Source organism: Oncorhynchus clarkii, chromosome 12 (assembly GCF_045791955.1).
Source record: "Oncorhynchus clarkii lewisi isolate Uvic-CL-2024 chromosome 12, UVic_Ocla_1.0, whole genome shotgun sequence".
Taxonomy (NCBI): Eukaryota; Metazoa; Chordata; class Actinopteri; order Salmoniformes; family Salmonidae; genus Oncorhynchus; species Oncorhynchus clarkii.
The window spans coordinates 14,849,150-14,875,396 of NC_092158.1; the positions used below are offsets into that span (position 1 = coordinate 14,849,150).

At 42.5% G+C, this 26,247-nt stretch overlaps 2 protein-coding genes across 2 annotated transcripts in view; one reads left to right on the plus strand and one right to left on the minus strand.

Annotated features, from left to right (window-relative positions):
- Positions 1 to 2,350: 2,350 nt before the first annotated feature.
- On the minus strand, positions 2,351 to 8,431 carry LOC139422749 (sorting nexin-18-like). The gene is made up of 2 exons (XM_071174069.1): positions 5,684 to 8,431; positions 2,351 to 2,831 (listed from the first exon to the last, which is right to left on the minus strand). Exons 1-2 carry the CDS (start codon positions 7,158 to 7,160, stop codon positions 2,593 to 2,595), a joined length of 1,716 nt encoding a protein of 571 aa, XP_071030170.1. The 5' UTR covers positions 7,161 to 8,431; the 3' UTR covers positions 2,351 to 2,592.
- Positions 8,432 to 8,510: 79 nt separating this feature from the next.
- LOC139422750 (ADP-ribosylation factor-like protein 15) overlaps positions 8,511 to 26,247 on the plus strand; it is a 70,780-nt gene continuing 53,043 nt past the window's right edge. Inside the window, exon 1 of the mRNA XM_071174070.1 lies at positions 8,511 to 8,810. Within this exon, the coding sequence (XP_071030171.1) occupies positions 8,799 to 8,810 (12 nt within the window). The 5' untranslated portion in view covers positions 8,511 to 8,798. The remainder of the gene's footprint in view (positions 8,811 to 26,247) is intronic.

A 26,247-nucleotide genomic window follows, 5' to 3' on the forward strand; every position in this document is an offset into this window, starting at 1 on the left:
GGTCCTTCAATTCTCATATAACACCAACAACGGTCCTTCAATCCTATTATAACACCAACAACGGTCCTTCAATTCTCATATAACACCAACAACGGTCCTTCTATCCTATTATAACACCAACAACGGTCCTTCAATTATCATATAACACCAACAACGGTCCTTCAATTATCATATAACACCAACAACGGTCCTTCAATTCTCCTATAACACCAACAATGATCCTTCAATTCTCATATAACACCAACAACGGTCCTTCAATCCTATTATAACACCAACAACGGTCCTTCAATTCTCATATAACACCAACAACGGTCCTTCAATCCTATTATAACACCAACAACGGTCCTTCAATTCTCATATAACACCAACAACGGTCCTTCAATCCTATTATAACACCAACAACGGTCCTTCAATTCTCATATAACACCAACAACGGTCCTTCAATCCTATTATAACACCAACAACGGTCCTTCAATTCTCATATAACACCAACAACGGTCCTTCTATCCTATTATAACACCAACAACGGTCCTTCTATCCTATTATAACACCAACAACGGTCCTTCAATCCTATTATAACACCAACAACGGTCCTTCAATTCTCATATAACACCAACAACGGTCCTTCTATCCTATTATAACACCAACAATGGTCCTTGAATCATGATATTACACATACAGTACAACTGATTTATTTTCAACAATGTCCTTCGACAGTAGGGATTCCCACAGAGACATAATTTTCAGTATTATTTTGGCCGATCTCCCTGTGCCCCTTCCCCCTATTGAGAACAATAAGAAGGAATGGAAAATCATGTGTTCTGTTCTCCCCCAGGGTTCTAGAATCTTAAAGCTTGTTCCTGGCACAGATCTCTCCAGGAGGTTTCACATAACGAGGTCCAGAAACTACAACAGGTTGCCCTCTCTATGATAACACACACGTAGACATTGATACACATGCACACACACACACAAAGGGACATGTCATTCATATTTGCCATGATACTGAAATCACGTTATATTTGTTCAGAGGAAAAGGCAAATGAGGGGGATTCAATGCAACAGGTTAAACATGTTTTCACAGATATAATTGTGATTCTAAACAGTTTCCTTACTGAAATCATTCTACATATTCTTGAAGTGACACTACTTGTATAAATGATGATTTAACATATCCTGTCACGCTAGACTACATTATCAAGTTTTGCAGACAACAACCCTCTCTGTCAATGAAGGAATAATTCTCACTCCTATTTCATATCCGTCAGTGCAGTACCTGCATAGATCTGCTCACTTCCAACTGTAGAATGGATGAATAATCTTGTCAAGGAAAAACAACACATAACCAATTACATTGTCATTACGGACTAGTTACTTTAGTTCGCACCATAAAACATATTCCGTTTAAATGGGGAATACTTCTCTGAGATGGGGAGGTCAAAATGTGTCCCTTGATCTTTTTGCCAAACCAGTGCTCCAGTCTTGATCAGATTATGAAATAGGGAACACTGCAGAACTGCACAGTGCCAAGACCAGCACACTCCCTATGTTCCTACCCCATGTTCTCATTATCTCTCTATCCCTCAACTTCTCCTCTCTTCATCCCTCTGTATCCACCCTCCTCTCTCCCTTAGTCTCCCCTCCTCCTCTCTTCATCCCTCTGTATCCACCCTCCTCTCTCCCTTAGTCCCCCCTCCTCCTCTCTTCATCCCTCTGTATCCACCCTCCTCTCTCTCCCTTAGTCCCCCCTCCTCCTCTCTTTATCCCTCTGTATCCACCCTCCTCTCCCTTAGTCCCCCCTCCTCCTCTCTTCATCCCCCTGTATCCACCCTCCTCTCCCTTAGTCCCCCCTCCTCCTCTCTTTATCCCTCTGTATCCACCATCCTCTCTCTCCCTTAGTCCCCCCTCCTCCTCTCTTTATCCCTCTGTATCCACCCTCCTCTCTCCCTTAGTCCCCCCTCATCTCTTTATTCCTCTGTATCCACCCTCCTCTCTCTCCCTTAGTCTCCCCTCCTCCTCTCTTCATCCCTCTGTATCCACCCTCCTCTCCCTTAGTCCCCCCTCTTCCTCTCTTTATCCCTCTGTATTCACCCTCCTCTCTCCCTTAGTCCCCCCTCATCTCTTTATTCCTCTGTATCCACCCTCCTCTCTCTCCCTTAGTCCCCCCTTCTCCTCTCTTTATCCCTCTGTATCCACCCTCCTCTCCCTTAGTCCCCCCTCCTCCTCTCTTCATCCCCCTGTATCCACCCTCCTCTCCCTTAGTCCCCCCTCCTCCTCTCTTTATTATCCCTCTGTATCCACCCTCCTCTCTCTCCCTTAGTCCCCCCTCCTCCTCTCTTCATTCCTCTGTATCCACCCTCCTCTCTCTCCCTTAGTCTCCCCTCCTCCTCTCTTTATCCCTCTGTATCCACCCTCCTCTCTCCCTTAGTCCCCCCTCCTCCTCTCTTTATCCCTCTGTGTCCACCCTCCTCTCTCTCCCTTAGTCCCCCCTCCTCCTCTCTTTATCCCTCTGTATCCACCCTCCTCTCTCTCCCTTAGTCCCCCCTCCTCCTCTCTTTATCCCTCTGTATCCATGCTCCTCTCTCCAGGGCCTTATATGATATCCTCGTTGTACTTCTGCAGTGCCTCTTCTAGCTTCCCAGTGATCTTCTGGAAGAAGATGATTTGCTGCTGGAGGTGGTGTTGCATCTGGCTCTTGAAGTCACGTACGCGTGTACGGTGAAAGTGCTGGATCTCAGCCAGTGTGGCGCAGGAAATGATGTTACAACGCTCGTTGATGGTTGATCCCTCCCCTTCTTGTTTCTGGCACTCCTTCACTTTGGTAAGGGCACCTGGGGAGATAGGTGGAGGAGAGAAAGAAGGAGATGGAACGGGAGAAATATGAGTGGGGAAAGGGTTCGAGAGAAGGGTATCAAAGGTATTCCTATTAATGGTGAAAAGAAAAAGGCCATATTTAGTCAAGCAAACTCTGGTTGAATCATGAATCTGTACCTTTGAAAAGTTTTAACATGTTTCATTCCCTCTGCTCTCTGTCCATATAGTAGTAGACTAAAGCCAATGCTCCGTGGTGGCACTCACACATAGTTATAATCGTCTAATTCAAAGCAGTCTGTTTGGTTTACAGCTGATTAAACTGTGGAGTACTGTGGCTAAATGGTTATCAACGGCCACAAACACTGAACAACCTATTTATAAGTGAATAGCTAAGAACAGCAATTGTTGTAATGAGATATGAACAATTAAATTGTTGCCGTGAAGGACACATACACTACATGACCAAAAGTATATGGACACCAGCTCGTCGAACATCTCATTTCAAAATCATGGGCATTAATATGCCTCCACTCTTCTGGGAAGACTTTCCACTAGACTTTTGAACATTGTTGCGGGGATTTGCTTCCATTCAGCCACAAGAGCATTAGTAAGTTCGGGCACTGATTTTGGGCAATTACGCCTGGCTCGCAGTCCCTGTTCCAATTCATCCCAAAGGTTTTTGATGGGGTTGAGGTCAGGGCTCTGTGCAGGCCAGTCAAGTTCTTCCACACCAATCTCGACAAACCATTTCTGTTCTGGACCTTGATTTGTGCACAGGGCATTTTCATGCTGAAACAGCAAAGGGCCTTCCCCAAATTTTTACCATTAAGGTGGAAGCACAGAATCGTCTAGAATGTCATTGTATGCTGTAGCGTTAAGATTTCCCTTCACTGGAACTAAGGTGCCTAACCCGAACCGTGAAAAACCGCCCCAGACGATTATTCCTTCTCCACCAAACTTTACAGTTGGCACTATGCTTTGGGGCAGGTAGCATTCTCCTGGCATCCACCAAACCCAGATTCGTCTGTCGGACTGGACTGCCAGATAGTGAAGCGTGATTCATCACTCCAGAGAATACCTTTCCACTGCACCCAGAGTTCAATGGCGGTGAGGTTTACACCATTCCACCCAACGCTTGGCATTGCGCATGGTGATCTTAGGCTTGTGTGTGGCTGCTCGGCCATGGAAACCCATTTCCGATGAACAGCTATTGTGCTGACGTTGCTTCCAGAGGCAGTTTGGAACTCAGTAGTGAGTTTTGCAACCGAGGACAGACAATTTTTACGCACTTCAGCACTCTGCGGTCCCGTTCTGTGAGCTTGTGTGGCCTACCACCTTACGGCTAAGCCGTTATTGCTCCTAGATGTTGCCACTTCACAATAACAGCACTTACAGTTGACCGTGGCAGATATAGCAGGGCAGAAATTTAATGAACTGACTTGTTGGAAAGTAACCTTTATTTAACTAGGCAAGTCAGTTAAGAACAAAATTCTTACTTACAATGACAAACTACCCCGGCCATTCTACTGCCAATGTTTGTCTCTGGAGATTGCATGGCCGTGTGCTCGATTTTATACACCTGTCAGCAATGGATGTGGCTGAAAATAGCTGAATCCACTAATTTGAAGGGGTGTTCACATACTTTGTATATATAGTGTACTTGAGCTCTGAATGTGCAAGTGGAAGATTTACCTAAAGACCTTTCCGCTGCTTTAGTGAATACCCTTATCTACAGCCATTAGACTCCAGGCCTTATCTGGGGAATATAAATCAACACGTGTGCACACACACACACACGCACGCACACACACACACACACACACACACACACACACACATACACACACACACACACACACACACACACACACACACACACACACACACACACACACACACACACACACACACACACACACACACACACACACACACACACACACACACATGCAGACACACACATGAATAAATATACTAATGATATTAACTTGGACTTTGTTATTTTCGGCACTTGCATGCAATCACAGAGCCAGAGCACCAATAAGCTGAACTTCTGCACCGGTGCTAGTGGGAAGAAATGTGTCCAGGCAATATTGTGCAGCAGCTCCCCAGATCCCCACCCTTGGAGAGGAAAATCACTTAATCCTAAGGCTATTCCGCATTCCAATATTCCCAGGGAAACGCCGGACAAGAGGCCCCGGAATCTCCTCCTTCTAATTCTATGCGGATGTAGGCTAACATAACCTTCAATGTCACAACTGAACTTGGACGACATAGCATGTCACAAAACAGCACCCCATATTTATGTGCCTACTATTTAACAAATCTATTACAAAGTGACAAATAAGAGAACGTTGCATCCATTTGTAAAATGAGAACTAAAGAGTTCTGTTGGTAACCACGTTTCCTTCAAGACTATGCCTACCTTTAAGAGCCCTGAGCTGTGATTATAGTCCAAAACTCTGATCTCACTCTCTTCATTGGGTGTGAGACAAAACTCTCAAATCTCTCTTTCAGGACAGAGAATGAAATGTCATGCCTCAAGGCCATATTCTTCAGCATTACTCAACAGAGAACACTGTGAAAGCAACCTTTTGCCAGGGTGCACAAAAGTTGGACATAATACAAAACATGTGTGTGTCATGTTACATGATCTGAAGTAATGTTCAAAACACAAAACATTTTGCTGCGAGGGATATCCAGGAAAGCCAAGGCAAAATGTGTTTTTTGTTCATCATCAACATAACATGACCCCTAGAAATAGAATGCCTATGAGAGTGCAGCAAAATTGCAACGTTTAGAGGGTCTTTGACCATTCTATGGACTCTATTTCTAGAGCAGAGACAGCTGTGACATAATCATACGGTACCTTTCTGAACATGGATGATATCAGGGTAGTTGGCCAGGTGTCCCTTGTACAGGTCCAGTAGATCCGATATGGGGTCCAAATCCTGTCTGGGCTGCTCAGCAAAGTAGTCTCCTATAGCCTCGTAGGCCTCTCCTGTGAATGCTATGGCACGGTTCAGTCCTACGGAATAGGACTGCTGGTCCATCTCAAAGGCTTGGCCCAACAGTTTGAAAGACTGACCCACTTTCTGATACTCTTTCTTAAATCCGGTGATCTGCTTCCGGGCGAACTCGTTGATGGTGGCGTTCACCACTAGGCAGTTGTCATCCATCTTCTTAGTGAAGGCTTTAAACCCATCGACCTTGTTCTCCACCTCCTGTAGGTCCAGTGGAACGGCCGGGGTGGAGATGGTCAGGAAGAAGTTAGCGCCAGTCAACTCATCCTTCTCTGCCTTTCTCTTGCCCATCTTCCATGTCTTCTCGTCTGTGCTGGGGCAGGTGAGGAAGTGCTGGAAGACGTCACATCTAGCCAGGACAGGGTGGCTCGTCATGTGGTTCATCCACCATATCAAACCTTTTCTGCGTTTGGAGACAAAGTCCTGTTCAAAGCGCCCAGTGGCCTGTTTCTCAGGCAGATGGGGGACTGAGATGACAGGGAAGCGTTCCACAAGTCGCGCGTAGAGCCAGTCAAAGTGCTTGTATCTTCTATTCACCTGGCTCTGGGTGTGGGATGGAGTCAGTCTGTATGACATGTAACTCTTCATGCCTTTGAATTTTGTCTGTTTGGTGGGGTCATCGATGGAGCAGGCAAACGGGTATGGGTCTTCCTGCCACTCTGGTCCATACTGCCCCATGACAACACAGATCTTGTCTCCATCTTTGACAAAGGCAGCCGCCTCGCCCAATACAAAAGCCTCTCCGCCAGATTTCACAAAGGTTGAGAACCTGTTGAGGTTTTTACCTATTGTTGCTGAACTTTTGGCTTGGGCACTGTCACGTCTCCCAGGCAACGAAGTAGTCACTGTGTATGCTGTGGAACTAGTTCCATCATTGTCATGTTTAGTTCCGGGCTCAGCCGCCACAGTAGAGCTGTCATCCCAGTCATCATCCCAGTCATCATCACTACCTTGACTGGTCTGGTAACCATGACGCTGGGGAATTTGCACAAGATAAGCGGAGTGGGTCGGATCTTTAATGTTCTCAGCACGAGAGTGGGACTGGGAATAGTATGATGAATCATATCCACTTGATGGGGAGTCGGGTTGACCTTGATCCGCCGACATGCCATTATTGTTGGACGAGATGTCAGATGATTCATTTCTGAGAATCTCCACGTATGAGGCTGGAAAAAGACCAGTATCCCCTCTGCTGTTTGTTCCCTCTAGCCATCCCTCTATGTCTTGTTCGCTGTATAAAGTAACAACTTCGTTCTCAGTAATCGATATCTCTCCTAGATTTTCCGAACTAAAGTCGTACAAGGCTTTTGCCCTAAACGCCATAGTTTATAACACAAACAACTGAGCAGCGCGCGACCGAGTCCTGATTGACTATTAATTAGTCATGCGAGCGAGCCATCGGACCACCGTATCACTTTGTATTCAGCACCAAACTCTTTTTTTAGTTTTAGTTCTTTGCAATTGGGCTGTAGAATATCGTCCGAAAATAAATGTCAAGTTGTAAAACATGCGCTTGTATTCTCTGTAGTCTAATCGCATGCGTGAAAGTCAAATAACAATGTCTTCTTTTTCTTCATGAAAAGGTACAACGGAGATAGTCCTATTCCAGATGCTAAAGGCTCGTAACAGGACTAGTCCGCAGACGAAAGAACCCTGAATAATTGAGGGTGGAGCTAGTTCTAGGCTACATATAACCACTGAGATATGCATTCAGCAGGCAACACAGCAGCGAGCAATACGTTTGGTCAAGTTTCCATATTGTTACAATGATGTCATATTTTTACGAAGAGCATATCGTTATAACGATGCTATAATACAATTTTGTTTCATGCTGCATTCAGAGCTTCAAGCCACTGGGGTCTGTCTGTTTCACAATTTTCAAATGATTAAAGCATTTACAACATCTGGTGGAGCCTCTATAGCCAGGATTTATTTTTGTTTTGTTTAAATAATCAATGTCCCCATATTTGTTATATCATTCAAGTAGACCAAGAATATTTAAAACCTCAAATTATACCATGACTGTGATCATGCAACATATAAGATCTGTGAAGTTTAACATAGTTTTTTAAAATCTGTTATCTGTGCTGCTAGCCCATATTTGATGTTTGAAAAATGTATTTACTTTGTGCCATGTCGGCCCATATTTGATTTTTGAAAAAGGTCATCCTCATTGTTAAATTGTATTTAAAAAAAAAAGAGGCTTCATGTATCCCTAATCATAAAATAGTTTGTTTGCTCACAGTGCTCTGGTGTATCGTCGCGTATTAACCACTAGAGGTCCCTACACGCACATTATTAGAGAAGGAATTACATTTTCTCACTTCGAGGCTAAGTTTAATTGTCATCTTTTTGTAAAAATAACCTTGCTAGATTTAAATAGTGTAGCGGATGGGACAGCCCTGCAGAAAGGTAACATCAGTAAAGTAAACGAAGCGTCTACTGTACAAAGTCACGTGACGTCCAGTGACAAGCGGGGGGATGTCATAAAATCCAAGACAACTAACTTGTGTACGCTTCCGGGATATTACCAAGTTTCGACACGGTGGTTGAGGTTTTGATTTGAACCACTCAGAAGTTACTCTATAGTATAGCATCAAATCATTGTTACTTTGATGTATAGAATTGTAAACGTTTGTAATATAATCATATAGGACTCCTATGACCGGATCTAACCAAATTAAGACTAGCCGATTATCGCAGTTTCGCTCGAATATCTTTCATTACGCTTCGCATGAAAACGCTTTCCATATTTCCTGCAACATTGTGTGTATCCTACAGTCCAAACTCGGATTCTTGCTAGGGACCAAAACAAAACCATTTGAAAAGAAGGCCGTGCATAGAATTCCGAGTGTACATTTAGCCTAGCTAGTTTAGGAGAAAATAGTGGTTTACCTGGAATACGCCAACCACCAACCAATTTCTGTTTTGGGAGAGCACGTCAAGCTACTAAAGTATTTCATGGATTTTCTGGTATGGTATTTTTCTTTGATTGTCATGCTGTCATATGCGGCTCTGTCTGTGGTTTTATTTTCGATTTGGCATAGGCTAATTCCCCCTCCCCCTTCAAAAAACAAATAAAAAATAAATAAATCATTGAGCACTGAGGGATTTGGAGGCTCAGTCTAGTTTTGGAGAACCCAGTACAAGGGTCAATCTGTCTGGTCTGCTTGGTAGAACACTCGTTCCTTGGCCATTAGGATAACCAACAAAATTGCAATCATTGCAGCTGGGCCAAACAATATTGGACCTCCCTTCTATTTGGTTTTGTGATTCAGTTTTGAGCCACGGTAGTGTAGTCATACATACTGTCGGGTAATGCTGTCAGAATGAGATTATTATCTGGGGAGGAGTCACCAGTAGGCCAGCTGTTTAAAGCGTGACTTTCCTCATTCTTATATTTTGATACATTTTGGGGGCTTAATCATATCTCTTTCTGCGTGTATGTGTGTGTGTGCACGCTGTTGTGTTTTTCTCATGGGTTTGTGTTTACATGTCAACATCTGCCTTCCAAATCTATCACATCTGTAGGAGAGACCCTAAAAAAAATAGCAAACGATTGCGTCACACAGGGGGTGTGGTAATGTCATTTAGAGGTCTGATGACATTTCAGGGGTCAGCGTGGGGTATGTTGGACATGACAAGATAGTGGCTATCTGTAACAGGGTGGGGGGTGTACTCTATAACAGACTTGTTTTCCTGTGTTCGGGGGCTAGCCTATATCCCATCTATACACGTTGGGCTTTTGACCTGTCGTTGTGACTCTGTTGTCCCTTGAACTGTAAAGTGTTCTCTCCAATGGGAAGAACCGATAAGAGGTTTTCGTAGGATGGAGCATTTCCTCAAGAAAGGAAGGAAGGCTGCTTAAAATAGCTCAACATGTAGGCTGCAAACCAAGGGAGGAAGGACAAAGATGATGAACCTGCAGTATTGCACAGGCCCACATTTACACTTGACATTTTAGTCATTTAGCAGACGCTCTTATCCAGAGCCACTTAAAGAAGCATGGAGCCAGTAACCGAAAGGTCACTGGTTCGAATACCCTAGCAGATAAGTTGAAACAAGTGTTGATGTGCCCTTAAGCAAGGCACTTAACCCTAATTTGCTCCAGGAGCACTGTACTACTATGGCTGACCCTGTAAAACAACACATTTCACTGCACCTATCTGGTGTATGTGACAAAACATAAATATATATATATATATTTTCTCACCTAGTCGGTTCGAAGATTCAAACCAAAAAGAATCAACCTTTTGGTTACTGGCCCAATGCTCTTAACCAGTGGTGTAAAGTGCTACTTAACTAGTTTTTTGGGGTATCTGTACTTTACATTTCTATTTTTGCCAACTTTCACTTTTACTTCACTACATTCCTAAAGAAAATAATGTACTTTTACTCCATACATGTTCCCTGACACCCAAAAGTACTCGTTACATTTTGGCCGGCGGGTAGCCTAGTGGTTAGAGTGTTTGACTAGTAACTGAAAGGTTGCTAGATCGAATCCCTGAGCTGACAAGGTAAACATTTGTTGTTCTGCCCCTGAACAAGGCAGTTAACCCACTGTTCCTGGGCCGTCATTGTAAATAAGAATTTGTTCTTAACCGACTTGCCTAGTTATATAAAAAGTACTTGTTACATTTTGACTGGAAAATAGTCCACACTTGTCAAGAGAACATCCCTATTGCCTCGGATCTGGTGGACACACATAACACAAATTCTTTGTTTGTAAATTATGTCTGAGTGTGCCCCTGGCTATCTGTCCAAAAAGTTTGAAATGGTTTGTACATTTTAGAAATTCCATTTACTTAAACATTTTTTTTTTTAAAGTTTTTAAAAAATCTTCACAATTTCAACATATCCAATTGGTAGTTACAGTATTGTCCCATCGCTGCAACCTCCGTACGGAATCAGGAGAGGCGAAGGTCGAGAGCCGTGCGTCCTCCGACTCACAACCCCGCCAAGCTGCATGGCTTCTTGACACAATGCACTCTTAACCCAGACGCCAGCACCAATGTGTCGTAAGAAACCCCGTACACCTGGCGACTGTGTCAGCGCGCATGCGCCCGCCCCACCACAGGAGTCGCTAGAGCACAATGGAACATGGACATCCCGGCTGGCCTAACCCTCCCTATCCCGTACGACGCTGGGCCAATTGTCGCCTCATGGGTCTCACAGTCATGGCTGGTTGCGACACAGTTCGGTATCGAACCAGGATCTGTAGTAACGTAGTTAGTAGTGTGATGCAGTACCTTAGACCACTGCACCATTCAGGAGGCCCCATTCCATTTACTTTTGATACTTAAGTATATTTAAAACCAAATATTTGTAAACTTTTACTCAATAAGTATTTTACTTAGTGACTTTCACTTCTACTTAAGTAATTTTCTATTAAGTTACCTTTACTCTTACTCAAGTATGACAAAGTACTTTTCCCACTAGACTACATTGCACCACTAGACCTAGACTTGCAAATCCCACCACTAGCTCTCTTGGAAAAGGGAAAGGAAAAAGTCCTGTAGTCAGACTAGTCAGACCTTCTCTTAGACTATTTGTGATGAAGTCTTCTCCTTGTAACCAGACCCTCTCCAGGCATACGTGGACTGTTGTAAACAAGCCTGTGTTTTGACTTAAAAAGGGAATGTTTAGGTAACAACTCCAAAAATCTTGGGTGTTCTCCTTTGTCATTTGATTCGGGGCAATTCCACGGTAACAGAGACTCACAATACATGCCAAGCCATTGCAAAGTTTAACAAACCATACACCTATATGCGGAAGTCTAATTTTAACAATTGCCACCGAATATTTTTACTAAAGCACATTTACTTGAGGAGCAGTGCAGATGCAAAGTTTTGTAACAGAACATTTATTGGGGTTGACATCCATACAAACATCATACTCAGATTTTTATCTCAACAGTGTAAAATACTCATATAAACAATAACCTAGGCACATTTTGATGGGGGCAATGAGGAGACTTGGTATCATCCCCACAGCCCTTTTCCCCCACGCGTTTCCATGGAAATTCTGTCGTTTTTTCCCCGAGTTGGATTGACCTCTACCACCTCTATACAGAAATGCATCATTATGAGTGTATTCTCTCAATGGGGATGTATTTTCAATAGCTACAAAAAGGTAGAAATATGTAATATCCTTCTTTTGAATGTTTAGGTATAATTCTACACACTGGCTATTATTCTAATTATCTCCGCCCCCAAACAAGACCAAATATGGTTGGTCCAGACATGACAAAATCTTTACCAATCATAGACGTCTATGTTTCACAGTACAGCCCAGTAAAACACAGTAAAGTACAGTAGAGTTCAGTACAGGTCAGTAGAGCAAAGTACAGTAAAGTATGAGTTCAGCACAATGGAGTATATTTCAGCACAGTAGAGTACAGTAGATACAAGTAGAGTGTAGTTCAGTAGAATATAGGCCATTATATCATACTGTACTCTAGTCGTGTGCTCCACTGTACTGTACTGAACTATCCTCCATTGTACTCTGTACTGTACTGAACTATCCTCCATTGTACTCTGTACTGTACTGAACTATCCTCCATTGCACTGAACTCTACTTTACTGTGTTCTACTGCTCCATGCACCCAGGAGAAGGCTCGGCACAATGGGGGATGACCGTGCCTCTTCCTCCTACGCACCACGCCATTGTAACTCCCTTCCAGATCATCTCAGGGCTGTTCAGACAGTTGGAGATTTTTAAAGAAGGCCTTAAGACCCATCTCTCTCGGCTGGCCTACCTTTCCCACTAGACTTTGATTGTTGCTTTCATTACATAGTTAGATATATGTTTTGTTTTTTAAAACTATTTTTCTATATTTTATACACTTTGAGATTATTGTAAAATAAAAATCACCTTTAAATGTTTTTATTTTATGATTATTATTGATATTATAATTTATCATTGTGGCCAATTCAATTGCAGTCATTGTGTTACAGATTTTTTTTAACGGCACATATTAATCACTTAATAAGTCCTAAATTGTTATCAGTAAAAACACTAACTTATTGGACGGTCTTTCTTTCCTTCTACTTCTGTGATCTTTCATAATCCTGATGGAGCGAAATGAGAAATATCTTAGATATGTGGGTCTTTGGATACAGAATGACAAGACACTAATACAGAATATTTCGTAAAAACTTACCAAAGGCTAATAATTTCTGCTAAACAAAATCTAAATGTTGATATTAGTTGGCAGCGGCCTTTACTACATTATTGTTTGGATGTATTTCTAATACCTTTTTAAGATGTTTTTTAAGACCCCTTTTCCATCTGTGACACCAGAAATCAAACCCTTTGCTTATTCCATGTTTTTTTTAATGGAAAATGGTTCCCAAAAATATAGACTCTGAGCTTTCATTTGATACCACATGTGATATGCTCCTATGAACTTCACATGTTGGTGCTCATGTGTCCTTTTACATGGAAATGACCTTCCGTAACTTGCAGGGCCATTGGAACTTATTACTGTAACAGACAATGCAGTGATGTGGTATTAGGCCTACACATGGCTGTTCTGTTTGTGTCACGCTAAACAATGACCACAGGAAACAGATCTGGGATCAGGCTAGTGATATTACTCTGAGACTTCATGGAGAGGAACTGAACCCCACTAGACTACTTGACCAGAAGCAGTAAATACGGTAGTTAAATTAAAGATTAGCCACTCACACTCTAGTCAATTTTCCATAGACTGTGTAGAGGAAACACTTTATTGGAGCACTGCAGTGCATCACAGCTGTTTTAATGGGGTAAAAACGGATCCACAGAAGATTTTTAGCTTGGATGGAATCGGTGGACCCGCTGCCCCTAACAGTTGGCACGGAGACGAGACCAATGTTTTGTTTAACTGGCAGTTGTGTTTTTTCAGAGAGCGGGGCTTCCTCCGCTATCAGAGGTGGATGACACGGGGCTGCTTTTGGGTTTATTTTATTCACATTTTACAACTTCTTTCTTTGCACATCCTCACTCCACTCCTTTCAATTGTTGCATTAGGGACACAGATTCAGTTCTGGGTTTGGCCTGTCACAGTGTGTGCTATTAAAAAAAAAAGGCCTTTGAGAATGTTCTGCATTGTTATAATCTGACCTCACCTCGCAGAAGGAACAGGTCACCTCCATGAAAGAGGCTGTTGATTTCAGCTGTGCTCTTAAAACATAGTGTGCTTTTCGTTTTCCGGTGGAAGAAATCATCATGATATTATCGATCCCCTTCATTTTTCTCATTACGTGACAAACCGGTAGTATCGTTCAGTAGATGGGAGATTTTGTCCTGGCAATGATAGACAACTAACTCTGCCCTTGATTGGGTCCCAAATAACACCCTATTCCCAATATAGTGCACTACTATGGGTCCTGGTCAAAAGTAGTGCACTAAATAGGGAATAGTGTGCCATTTAGGTTGCAGGCCATCTGTTTAACGCTGCTGGTCAGATGGTGACGTTTGACTCCTGAACAGATTCTAGTGTCCACAGTGACCTGAATGACGGAGCAGGGCAATAGGACAAAATATCCACACACAGTTGACGTCATGGCCTCAATTCATGCAGGCCTAGTTTTGTAACACAGATCTTGAAAATGATCAGAGATAGGCCAAACGCATAGAGATCACAGCCATATAGCCTGCATAAATGTAATCTAAATAAGCTATCTAAATATGGGTCTGGTATCATGTGGGGAATCAGTCGCACCTTATCATTTCAATGGCAGTGTTTTCATTTGTTGCCAAAGGCTCTTGGGAAGACATCTGTGTATAGTAGGCTACATTGTCTGTTTACGAAATCTGCCTACTCTTGGATATACTTCATCCTGTTTGAGAAGTGAGGTCATTTTGGATCTAGTCTTAATTTCATCTCTTTCTATGGATGGAATTAAGAACCACAGGTGTAAACAGTTCTGTTTTAAAGTCTCAAAGATTCCACTATTTTCCTCTCACTCATTAAGAAAATATGTAACTTCCTTGACTAGTGCATCTGTAGTCTCCTGGGACTGTCCTCTCTTGCCACTGGGCACAAATTGGTTGAATCGATAACGTCTCAATAAAATCAATCGTTCAACATATTGTGATGTGGGATCTATGTGGAAAATACAATGGATTTGAAAAAATTAACTTTTGAGGGTAACATTTTACTACAGGATTATGTCATCATGGTAACCAAATTTCAACAGATTTTATACAAGAATTGTCTATGTTGAATTTGTACCTTTAAAACAATGTCAGATCTTCAACGTTATATCCACTATTTAAAAAAAAAAAAGAAGCTGGGCAATACCTACTGGAGATGTATATAGATACAGCTACCCTTAGGTCCCACATCCAGGGTTTAACCAAGCCCATTTTAGCTATCATATTGTCACTTTCAAATGTGCTATCGTGAGAATGATTGTTGCGAGATCTCCACTTTAAAAACAAAATAGATTCACTGTTGCTCTCGAAGTCATTCTAAAGAGTAGGTTTAAAAGTGCAAATGAAATGTGACTTTACACTTTATCACTCATATCATCACATTGCCCAAGGTCTCAACAAATATTATCCGCATTGAAATGGTGTGGTGTACCCTCTTTTTCATAAGTCAGTCTGAGTTAGATATCCTTATTAAACTAATTAAGCTTGGACTCATCATTTTTTTAATTCACTCAAAGCATCATGGAAAATAGCCCGCCTATATGCCTCCCTTTTGTTGTTAGACTTTACCAGCTTTCTGCAGCTCAATGGAATCAGGGTTTGGAAGGACGTTTGACGTTTTCACATGTTGACTGTGTTATGAGGACCTTTCTGATCTTCAAACTAGACATAGATGTCTGACAGGGAAATGGAGCAATTGTCTGTGATCCGGTAGTCCAACCCTTTATAGATCAGACAGCCTAGCAGCCATACTGGCCCTTGCCTACACTGCTGCACCACCAGTGTCGTAACTGTCGTTTGATCTAAATCAGTGTGAACAGATGTCCTGTCTCTCCTATACTCTCTCTCTAGCCTCTATTTCCCAGATGAAGTTTCTGAGAGCTGCTGATTGGCTTCGTTGGATCTTAACTTTGACTTGAGTCCTCTCCTTTTCCTCCTGCTGCTCTGTCGGTCTCTGTTTGGTCTTTCTCTCTGACTGTCCCCTGTCTGTTGCTGTCAGTGACTCGTTGGTTGTTGAGGAAAGCGCGTCTTTATCCGTGGACAATGTCTGAGTGCATGCATCTCACCCTATGCATTTGCAGGATTGCCGCCTATACTGTAAGTACAATAACATGCGTCTTCAACATAATAGCATTGAACGTATCTTCCTCTCTTTCTCCTGTCCTGTCTGTTGGTACGTTGATGATGGGTCTCTCTTTCTCCTGTCCTGTCTGTTGGTACGTTGATGATAAGTCTCTCTTTGTCCTGTCCTGTCTGTTGGTACGTTGACGATAAGTCTCATGTCAGTTTATAAGTTAGTGTGATTGGCTTCGTTGGCTCATACAGTATATGGCCTCTTTCCTTCTGCCCCACTCTTGACATGTGTGTTGATTGTATAGGTCTGGGGTACTCAACTCTGACCCCACGAAGTCCGGAGCCTACTCGTTTTCTGTTCTACCTGATCATTAATTGCACACACCTGGTGTCCCAGGTCTAAATCAGTCCCTGATTAGAGGGGAACAATGGAAAAAAATGCAGTGGAACTGGCTTTGAGGTCCAGAGTTGAGTTTGAGGGGTATAGGTGATTATACTTGCCTTATACTGTAACTAGAGAGAGCAGTTTGGGCTGAGGCAGAGATCCACCTCTGCTCCATGGCATCTCACCCTCTGCCTCCAGGCAGGTAGGCAGGATTCCAAAAGGCAACTCGAAACAGGTGTGCCCAGGCATGTTTACCTTCAGGATGACAGGAATGGCAGGAGTTTGGAATGTTCTGCTCAAGGACATGGGATGCGGAAGCTACCTGAGCCCTGACATTCCAGCTGTGCTAGGGAAGAATGTTTTGATCTTAGGAGTCAGGAGACAATGTTTCATTCTACTGCTGGTGATTTGATCTTAGGAATGAAATCAAATTGTATTAGTTACATGCGCCGAATACAACACAGTGTGTGTTACAGGAGCCATGAGTAAATAACAGTCATCTGCAATGTGTTAACTAACAGATGCAGTGAACCCCAGCATTTACCTCCTGTGTGTATGAAACATCTAGAAATAAGAATTGAAAAATAGGGGTAGGGTTGTAGAGAATCGAAGGACCATAAACGTAATAAGAAATCTTAGGTGCTGGCTTAAGGCAGGTGGCAACCACCACAGAACGTCCGGTCAGAACAAGGACGAGGAGGATGTCCAGGTTAGGAGTTTAATTGAAGAAGATGTTCACATTCACACACACATCAAATTGTATTTGTCACATGCGCCCAACCTTACAGTGAAATGCTTACTTACGAGTCCCTAACCAACAATGCAGTTAAAAAAAATACAGATAAGAATAAGAAATTAAAGTAACAAGTAATTAAAGAGCAGTAGTAAAATAACAATAGCGAGACTATATACAGGGGGGTACCGGTACAGAGTCAATGAGCGGGGGGGCATCGGTTAGTTGAGGTAATATGTACACTACTGTTCAAAAGTTTGGGGTCCCTTAGAAATGTTCTTGTTTTTGAAAGAAAAGCACATTTGTTGTCCTTTTAAAATAACATCAAATTGATCAGGAATACAGTGTTAATGTTGTAAATGACCATTGTAGCTGGAAACGGCAGATTTCTAATCCTAGTTTTATTATTTTAAAAGGCTAATTGATCCTTAGAAAACCCTTTTTCAATTATGTTAGATCAGCTGAAAACTTGTGCTGATTAAAGAAGCAATAAAACTGAGCACCTTTAGACTAGTTGAGTATCTGGAGAATCAGCATTTGTGGATTCGATTACAGGCTCAAAATGGCCAGAAACAAAGAACTTTCTTCTGAAACTCATCAGTCTATTCTTGTTCTGAGTAATGAAGGCTATTCCATATGAGAAATTGCCAAGAAACTGAAGATCTCGTACAACGCTGTGTACTATTCCTTTCACAGAACAACGCAAACTAGCTCAACCAGACACCTCACACTTCCTCAACTGGCAGCTTCATTAATAGTACCCGCAAAACACCAGTCTCAACATCAACAGTGAAGAGGTGACTCCGTGATGCTGGCCTTCTAGGCAGAGTTCCTCTGTCCAGTGTCTGTGTTCTTTTGCCCAACTTAATCTTTTATTTTTATTGGCCAGTCTGAGATGTGGCTTTTTCTTTGCAACTCTGCCTAGGCGGCCAGCATCCCGGAGTCGCCTCTTCACTGTTGACGTTAAGACTGGTGTTTTGCGGGTACTATTAAATGAAGCTGTCAGTTGAGGACCTGTGAGGCATCTGTTTCTCAAACTAGACACTCTAATGTACTTGTCCTCTTGCTCAGTTGTGCACTGGGGCCTCCCACTCCTCTAACTATTTTGGTAGGAGCCAGTTTGCTCTGTTCTGTGAAGGGAGTAGTACAGAGCGTTGTACGAGCTCTTCAATTTCTTGGCAATGTCTCGAATGGAATAGCCTTCATTCCCCCCCTCCCTTTTGTACACTACTGCTACTCGCTGTTTGTTTGTTACCTATGCATAGTCACTTTGCCCCCACCTACATGTACAGATTACCTCAACTAACCTGTACCCCCGCACACTGACTCAGTACCGGTGCCCCCTGTATATAGCTGAGTTATTGTTATTCTATTGTTACTTTTTATTATTACTTTTTATTTTTGTTTACTTGGTAAATATTTTCTTCTTGAACTGCACTGTTCTTTAAGGGCTTGTAAGTAAGCATTTCACGGTAAACTATACACTGGTTGTATTCGGCGCATGTGACAAATACAATTTGATTTCATTTGACTGACGAGTTTCAGAAGAAAGTTCTTTGTTTCCGGACATTTTGAGCCTGTAATCGAACCCACAAATGCTCATTCTCCAGATACTCAACAAGACTAAAGAAAGCCAGTTCTATTGCTTCTTTAATTAGCACAACAGTTTTTAGCTGTGCTAACGTAATTGCAAAAGGGTTTTCTAATGATCAATTAGCCTTTTTAAAATAATACACTTGGATTAGCTAACACAACGTGCCATTGGAGCACAGGAGTGATGGTTGCTGATAATGGGCCTCTGTACGTCTATGTAGATATTCCATAAAAACATCTGCCGTTTCCATCTACAATAGTCATTTACAACATTAACAATGTCTACACTGTATTTCTGATCAATTTCATGTTATTTTATTGGACCAAAAATGTGCTTTTCTGTCAAAAAACAAGGACATTTCTAAGGGACCCCAAACTTTTGAACAGTAGTGTACATGTACATAGAGTTATTAAAGTTACTATGCATAGATGATAACAACAGAGAGTAGCAGCGGTGTAAAAGAGGAGGGGGGGTTAAGGCAAATAGTCTAAGTAGCCATTTGATTAGATGGTCAGGAGTCTTATGGCTTGAGGGTAGAAGCTGTTTACAAGACTCTTGGACCTAGACTTGGCACTCCGGTACCGCTTGTCGTGCAGTAGCAGAGAGAACAGTCTATGACTAGGGTGGCTGGAGTCTTTGACACTTTTTAGGGCCTTCCTCTGACACCGCCTGGTATAGAGGTCCTGGATGGCAGGAAGCTTGGCCCCAGTGATGTACTGGGCCGTATGCACTACCCTCTGTAGTGCCTTGTAGTGGGAGGCCGAGCAGTTGCCATACCAGGCAGTGATGCAACCAGTCAAGATGCTCTCGACGGTACAGCTGTAGAACCTTTTGAGGATCTGAAGACCCATGCCAAATCTTTTCAGCCTCCGGAGGGGGAATAGGTTTTGTCGTGCCCTCTTCACGACTGTCTTGGTGTGCTTGGACTATGTTAGTTTGTTGGTGATGTGGACACCAAGGAACTTGAAGCTCTCAACCTGCTCCACTGCAGCCACGTCACTGAGAATGGGGGCGTGCTCAGTCCTCTTTTTCCTTCCTGTAGTCCATAATTATCTCCTTTGTCTTGCTCACGTTGAGGGAGAGGTTGTTGTCCTGGCACCACACGGCCAGGTCTATGACCTCCTCCCTATAGGCTGTCTCATCGTTGTCGGTGATCAGGCCTACCACTGTTGTCATCGGCAAACTTAATGATGGTGTTGGAGTCATGACTGGCCGTGCAGTCATGAGTTAACAGGGAGTACAGGAGGGGACTGAGCACGCACACCCTGAGGGGCCCCTGTGTTGAGGATCATCGTGGCGGATGTGTTGTTACCTACCCTTACCACCTGGGGGCAGCCCGTCACGAAGTGCAGGATCCAGGAGACAATGCTTCATTCTACTGCTGGTGATTTGGTCTTAGGAGTCAGGAGATGATGCTTCATTCTACTGCTAGTGATTTAATCTTAGATTTGTGTTGGAGGCGCTAGAGCAATATGAGTGTGGTAGTTTGCAGGGCTGGTCTGTTTATGTTTATGAGGTTTATGATTGTGACATGAAATCCAACCAACGTCATAGTGTGGAAATATCTTCGATGTTGTGCTTAGACTGGACTCAGTAGTTATCAGATGTTCCTTGGCCAGTTGACCTATGAGAGATGTTGACCTATCAGCAAGCCATCAGATGGAAATATATCTGTTATTATACTGTTATTACAGTACACTGGCTGCTTAGTTTAGGCTACACTTTTCAACAGATATGTTTGATTGGTTTTGAATGTGGCTCTGGTTAGCTAGGCTAGGCTTTGTGATAAATAGGGCCCAGATTTGGTTGAGTCGCCAGGGCTCGTGGCTGTGTGTGTTAATGTCTGTCATTAGAGCTCTTTGGTCTTTAGTTGGCGTACTAATGGTGTTTTAAAATAGCGTTGTTCTACCTGTTCTCCTCCTGAGGGGAAATGGGATCACCAGCACTTTGCTATAGAGGTCAGACATTATCTCAGAGATCTATGCTCAATGAACTGGAACAAACAGAGATGGTGGGCTACTCAGAGACCGGACACATAGGCTACAGTAGGCCACTAGGTCTACGATGTAACAACAACATCGCCATACAGCAGGGAATTCAGCAGGGAAAGGCTTAAAACTGTCAGTTGGAGCTTGAAATGGTGGGAAATATTTAAGCCTGTGGTCTCAAATCCCAACCCCTGTTAGGGCCTAGGCTCAGTGGTATGGTCCATCTAGCAACCTACAGTTGGTGGTTCAGTAGAGTGGTGATGTTTGGACTGGGGGAGAATTTTGAATATAGGCTACTGGGCTCCACCCGGCTCAATGCACTTCCTCACTTTGATAAAGCAGGATATGGCAGCCCTGCCAGTCGGTCATTTCACCTCGCCTAGGGGAATAACCCACAGTTCAGTTGTTCAGCTGAGAATGACCGTGCCTTTATACCGCCATGGCAACCACCCCTAAGGCCTTTTGGGAAACGAGGGCCTTAACATTTTTACATGAACATTTTAGCCATTTAGCAGATACTCTTATCCAGAGCCACTTACAGGAGCGATTAGGGTTAAGTGCCTTTCTCGAGGGCACAAAGGCAGATTTTTCCCCAAGTTGGCTCTCGGTTCAAACCAATGACCATTCGGTTACTGGTCCAACGCCCTTAACCATTAGGCGACGAACCGCCCAAACAGCAGGCAATTGGAGAAAAAAGATGTGGGAATGTGTGAATGGGTTGGAATGAGCCAATCTGAATGGTCCGTTTTGAGTTAGGGGAAGCAAAGATTGATTGATGTCCGCTTTGTGTTTCTCAGTGATCTGTGCCACTAACCAGGGTGGAGGTAGCCATGTTTACCGGACTTGTGTGGCTGTGGGAGAGACTTGGGTGGAGGAGGTAGCCTGAATCCCATACTGACTGGTCATTACATTCATAAGGATATTTGAGACTTAATCGAAGGTTAATCCAACCCATGTCGTGAACAGCTTCTGATTTACTCATCTGATGAGCTTCAGATTTAGCTCAAGATGTACCCTCTCATGAACAATATTCTGTGTGTTTTGGTTGGAATTTGTATTACGATCATAGATTAGCAGGCACTGAGCCTTCAGCCTTAGCTTAGACAGTCTGAATGCAGGGCCAGGGAGAAAAAGGGACTGTAGGGTTGCATCCCAAATGGCACCCTATTCCCTATATATAGTGCACTATTTTTGACCCGGGCCACCTAGAGTTCCATTTGGGTTGCACACTAGCTTTCTCTGCCAAACCAAACAGTCTGCCTCTGAGCTGTGGACAGCAGGGGACCACCTCACAGCTTAGCTCTTAGCAGAGTCTGACACTTGTCATAACCTCCTGAAATATGAAACAAATCCCTCCTGCTCTCTGTTGCATTAGCACTCTACTTTACCACTGTGTAGAGAGCGAGAGAGAGATGACTGAGAGGAGTAATGTGGGCCAATGTCCTCATGTACACTTCTCCATGTCTCTTGGGTAAGATGGCATAGTAATGTACAGACTTCCTGATTGTCTTGGGGTAGGGTATCGCTGAGATATCATCTCTTTCAGGCAGGTGAGAAAGAAAGGCTTTTTCTCGTAAAGATTCTAAAGGCTATAGATCAATATTGATGATGTGTCCATTGACAGAAGACCAGAGGGATCTAGACCCAGTATAGGTTGAAGTGCTTTATCCATCTCTGGTATGGTTTTCCATGTGTGGTGGATTTGTGTAGTCTTTTTATTGTTTTCAAGCCCAATTGTGCACTTCCTCAGTTTAGTTGTTTGTCCCACTCTTTCTTTTCAACTTCCAATTCACGGTCCCGTGCCTGTTTCCTGTTGTTCCCCCTGTCCTGTCCAGCAGGCCGGGTTCTTTGGCCTTGGCTTGGCACTGCCCACCATGGTGACCAGAATAGGGGGGTACCTCGGTCACAGTGGGCAACTTCCTGTTGTGATTCTACACCTTTAGCTTTGCATTAGTGGTCCAGTCTGTTTCTGCTTCAGTATCTAGCCAACACCTCTCTTTGTTCACTCATTGCGGTCTATGGAGCATCGACAAACCAAACAACAAACTCCATGCTGTATAATGAATAGTTGTCTGCTACAGCACAGACAGTACGGCGCCAGACTAGTTCTGATTCAGTGATGCTCTTCCCCCACCTGCAATGTGTGGTGTTTGTTCAGTGGTAAAAATGTACTGCGTTATTAATGAGGCAAACTGAAACCTTCTTCACCTGCTATCTTTTCTATCAACACAAAGCGAACACATCTTTACATGATAAGGAAGTTTATTGGGTAATATATCGGACAAAGGTACAGTATCTTCCACATTCAGAGGGTGTGTGGGAGGGTGTAGAAAATGACCCACAGCCACTACAAGAGTGAGCCTAAGTCTGGCTTTGCTCTATTAAAATCAAATCAAATGTTATTTGTCACATGCTCCGAATACAACAGGTGGCCCTTACCGTGAAATGCTTACGAGCCCTTAACCAACAATGCAGTTCAAGAAATAGAGTTAAGAAAATATTTATTAAATATAAAATAAAAAGTAACACAATAAAATAAGAATAACAAGGCTATAGAGGGGATAACGGTACCGAGTCAATGTGCAGGGGTACAGATTAGTTGAGATAATTTATACATGTAGGTAGGGGTAAAGTGACTATGCATAGATGATTTGATTAATTGTAATTTGATTAATTGTTCAGCAGTCTTAGTATCAACCTAACCAGCAAGGTGTCAGTATTTAATAACTAAAGAACAGTCCACTAGCTGCAAATGGGGACATGGGATGGGTAGCATTTCACTTTAGAACTGCAATGTCATTGTTTTTATGAACTAAGTTTAAGAGAAACTTGATTGCATAGGACAAAAAAAACGAACTTTAAAACTCAATGTTAGGCCTAAACAGATTTTATGAGCTAGGTCTGTTTTTATGTTTATTATGAAGTTTCGGAGAGCTCAGTCCCTACCTGCAGAATGGTCGCTGTCTGTCCTCAAGGCAGCGGTTTTCTGTCAGCGAGGAGGTAAAAATGCTTCCATAACATAGCCTGGTGTCATCCGCTCCGATGACATGGAAGTAATCGCACACTCCTCCATTTCCTTCTTTCTGGGGGATTTTCAGAGCCAGCTAAGAATAGGCTAGATATGGCTCTCTCATGTCACAGCAAGCAACCAGCTAAGAATAGGACACAGACATAGCCGTGGGAGGTAGGGTTGTTGAAGGTGCTGCAGCCCCCCCTGACAAATTGAAATGTTTCCAAAATGATATATTTACTCCAGTCTAAACACTGACTGAATTTGGGCAGCACATGCACCACATATCGAAGAGCTTGTTGTGACCTCACATAGATATATAATCCATAGAACCCAGCTAACACACAACGTTCTGAGAACCATATGTTTTCTTCGAGTTTGGTGAGATCATTGTTGTCCTATTGTTATATAGCATACAACCTTCCCATAAAGTTTCCTCATGGTTCTATTTAAAGTAATGTTTTTTAATTGTTCCCAGAACATTAAGAAACAGCGTTCTTCTGTTGGAATTTTTGTACTTCAGCATAACGCTTTCTACAGGTTTCTTCATGGTTCAATTTAAAGTCCTGTTCTCAGAACATTAAAACTTTCCACAAAAACCACAAAACATTGGTAACATTCAATGTACTTTCTAAGAATGTTATTTTAAAACGTTTACATTTCATTCTCAGCATCAACAAAACTCTATCGTATATCTTGTTAACTGATCTTAATGAGTGCTTGATTCCTTTGAAATGGGGTCTGTTTGAATATACTAAAATGAACAGCTTTGTATGTGTTAAAAAAACATGGCATGCTAACTTCCTGGTGGCACAGTGGACTAATTACATTGAAGAGCAGAAGATTATAGGTTTGAATCTCACTGATGCCATGCCACAATAAAAAAAACAGATATGTTTGCATGATTAATGCCTAAGCAAATTAATTTCCATGTGTCCTATCTGTGCTTGGAGTTCAAAACAGTTAACCCAAACTAAGTTAGCAGTGTTTATTAGGTCTTATTGAAATGTTCTCAGAACGTTATTTAATTACTCTCAAGTAACCTATAATTTCTGTTGTCAGAACTTTTAATAAAACCTTCCAGGAAAACTATCAGAGAACCATAGAAAAAAAAGTACATTCCCAAAGCAGGTTACATTAAAAAAAACACGTTTTAACTGTAAGGAAACTTATGGCTTCGTTCCCAGAACCAAAAACATACATTCCCACAACTTCCAACGAACCAAATGTGCTAGCTGTGAAGGGTTTCTGAACCTCGCCCTGGTAATTTGACTGGTAAACTCATTGGTATGCTCAAAATGTCTCTCAGCCCTGACTTGAATAGACTACCACAGAATGAGTCATATTACCCATAAAACCTAGCTATCAAACAGGACATTTTTATTTTTCCCATAGGGGATTTTAGAAACACTTACAATAAGGGCTGTGTTTTGTGTAGGCTTTTGATAATCGTGTAAATCTCTAGGACAGGGGGACTTTTATCAATATATTTACCCCCCCAAAATGAAATGCTAATTAACTGCTATTGTGGCTAAAGAACTACAAATGCCTTGATGGTCTGGACGAGACTGCCAAATCGAGGCAAAAGTTAATCCAGAGATTCTTACCATCTGTTAGTTAAATGTATACTGAACAAAAATATAAACGCAACAATTTCATTTTACTGAGTTACAGTTCATATGAGGAAATCAGGCAATTTAAATAAATTCATTAGGCCCTAATCTATGGATTTCACATGACTGGGAATACAGATATGCATTTGTTGGTCACAGATACCTTAAAAAAATGGGGCTCACAATGGGCCTCGGGATATCTTCATGGTATTATTTTCTATTCAAATTGTCATTGATAAAATGCAATTGTGTTCATTGCCTGCTAATACTATAACCCCACCGCCACCATGGGGCTCCTCTGTTCACACTGTTGACATCAGCAAACCGCTCGCACAGGCAACACCATACACGTGGTCTGCGGTTGTGAGGCTGGTTGGACATACTGCCAAGTTCTCTAAAATTACATTGGCTTATGGTAGAGAAATGAACATTCCTGCAGTCAGCATGCCAATTGCACACTTGCATTGTGTTGTGACAAAACTGCACATTTTAGAGGGGCCTTTTATTGTCCCCAACACAAGGTGCACCTTTGTAATGATCATGCTGTTTAACTTCTTATGGCTGAAATCCTGTTAACGGGATCGATTTGACAACAGCCAGTGAAAGTGCAGGGCGCCAAATTCAAACAACAGAAATCTCATAATTAAAATTCCTCAAACATACAAGTATTATACACCATTTTAAAGAAACTTGTTGTTAATCCCACCACAGTGTCTGATTTCAAAAAGGCTTTATGATGAAAGCATACCATGCGATTATGTTTGATCAGCGCCTAGTCACAAAAAAACAGCCATTTTCTAGTCAAAGAGAGGAGTCACAAAAAGCAGAAATAGAGAGAAAATGAATCACTAACCTTTGATCTTCATCAGATG

What these genes read in the sequence shown, in the direction of transcription:
- LOC139422749 (XM_071174069.1), bottom strand. Translation starts at nt 7,160, where the DNA reads ATGGCGTTTAGGGCAAAAGCCTTGTACGACTTTAGTTCGGAAAATCTA. An exon ending in TATCATCCATGTTCAGAAAG is followed by an intron (nt 2,832 to 5,683) that starts GTACCGTATGAT and finishes CTATCTCCCCAG; the next exon opens with GTGCCCTTACCAAAGTGAAG.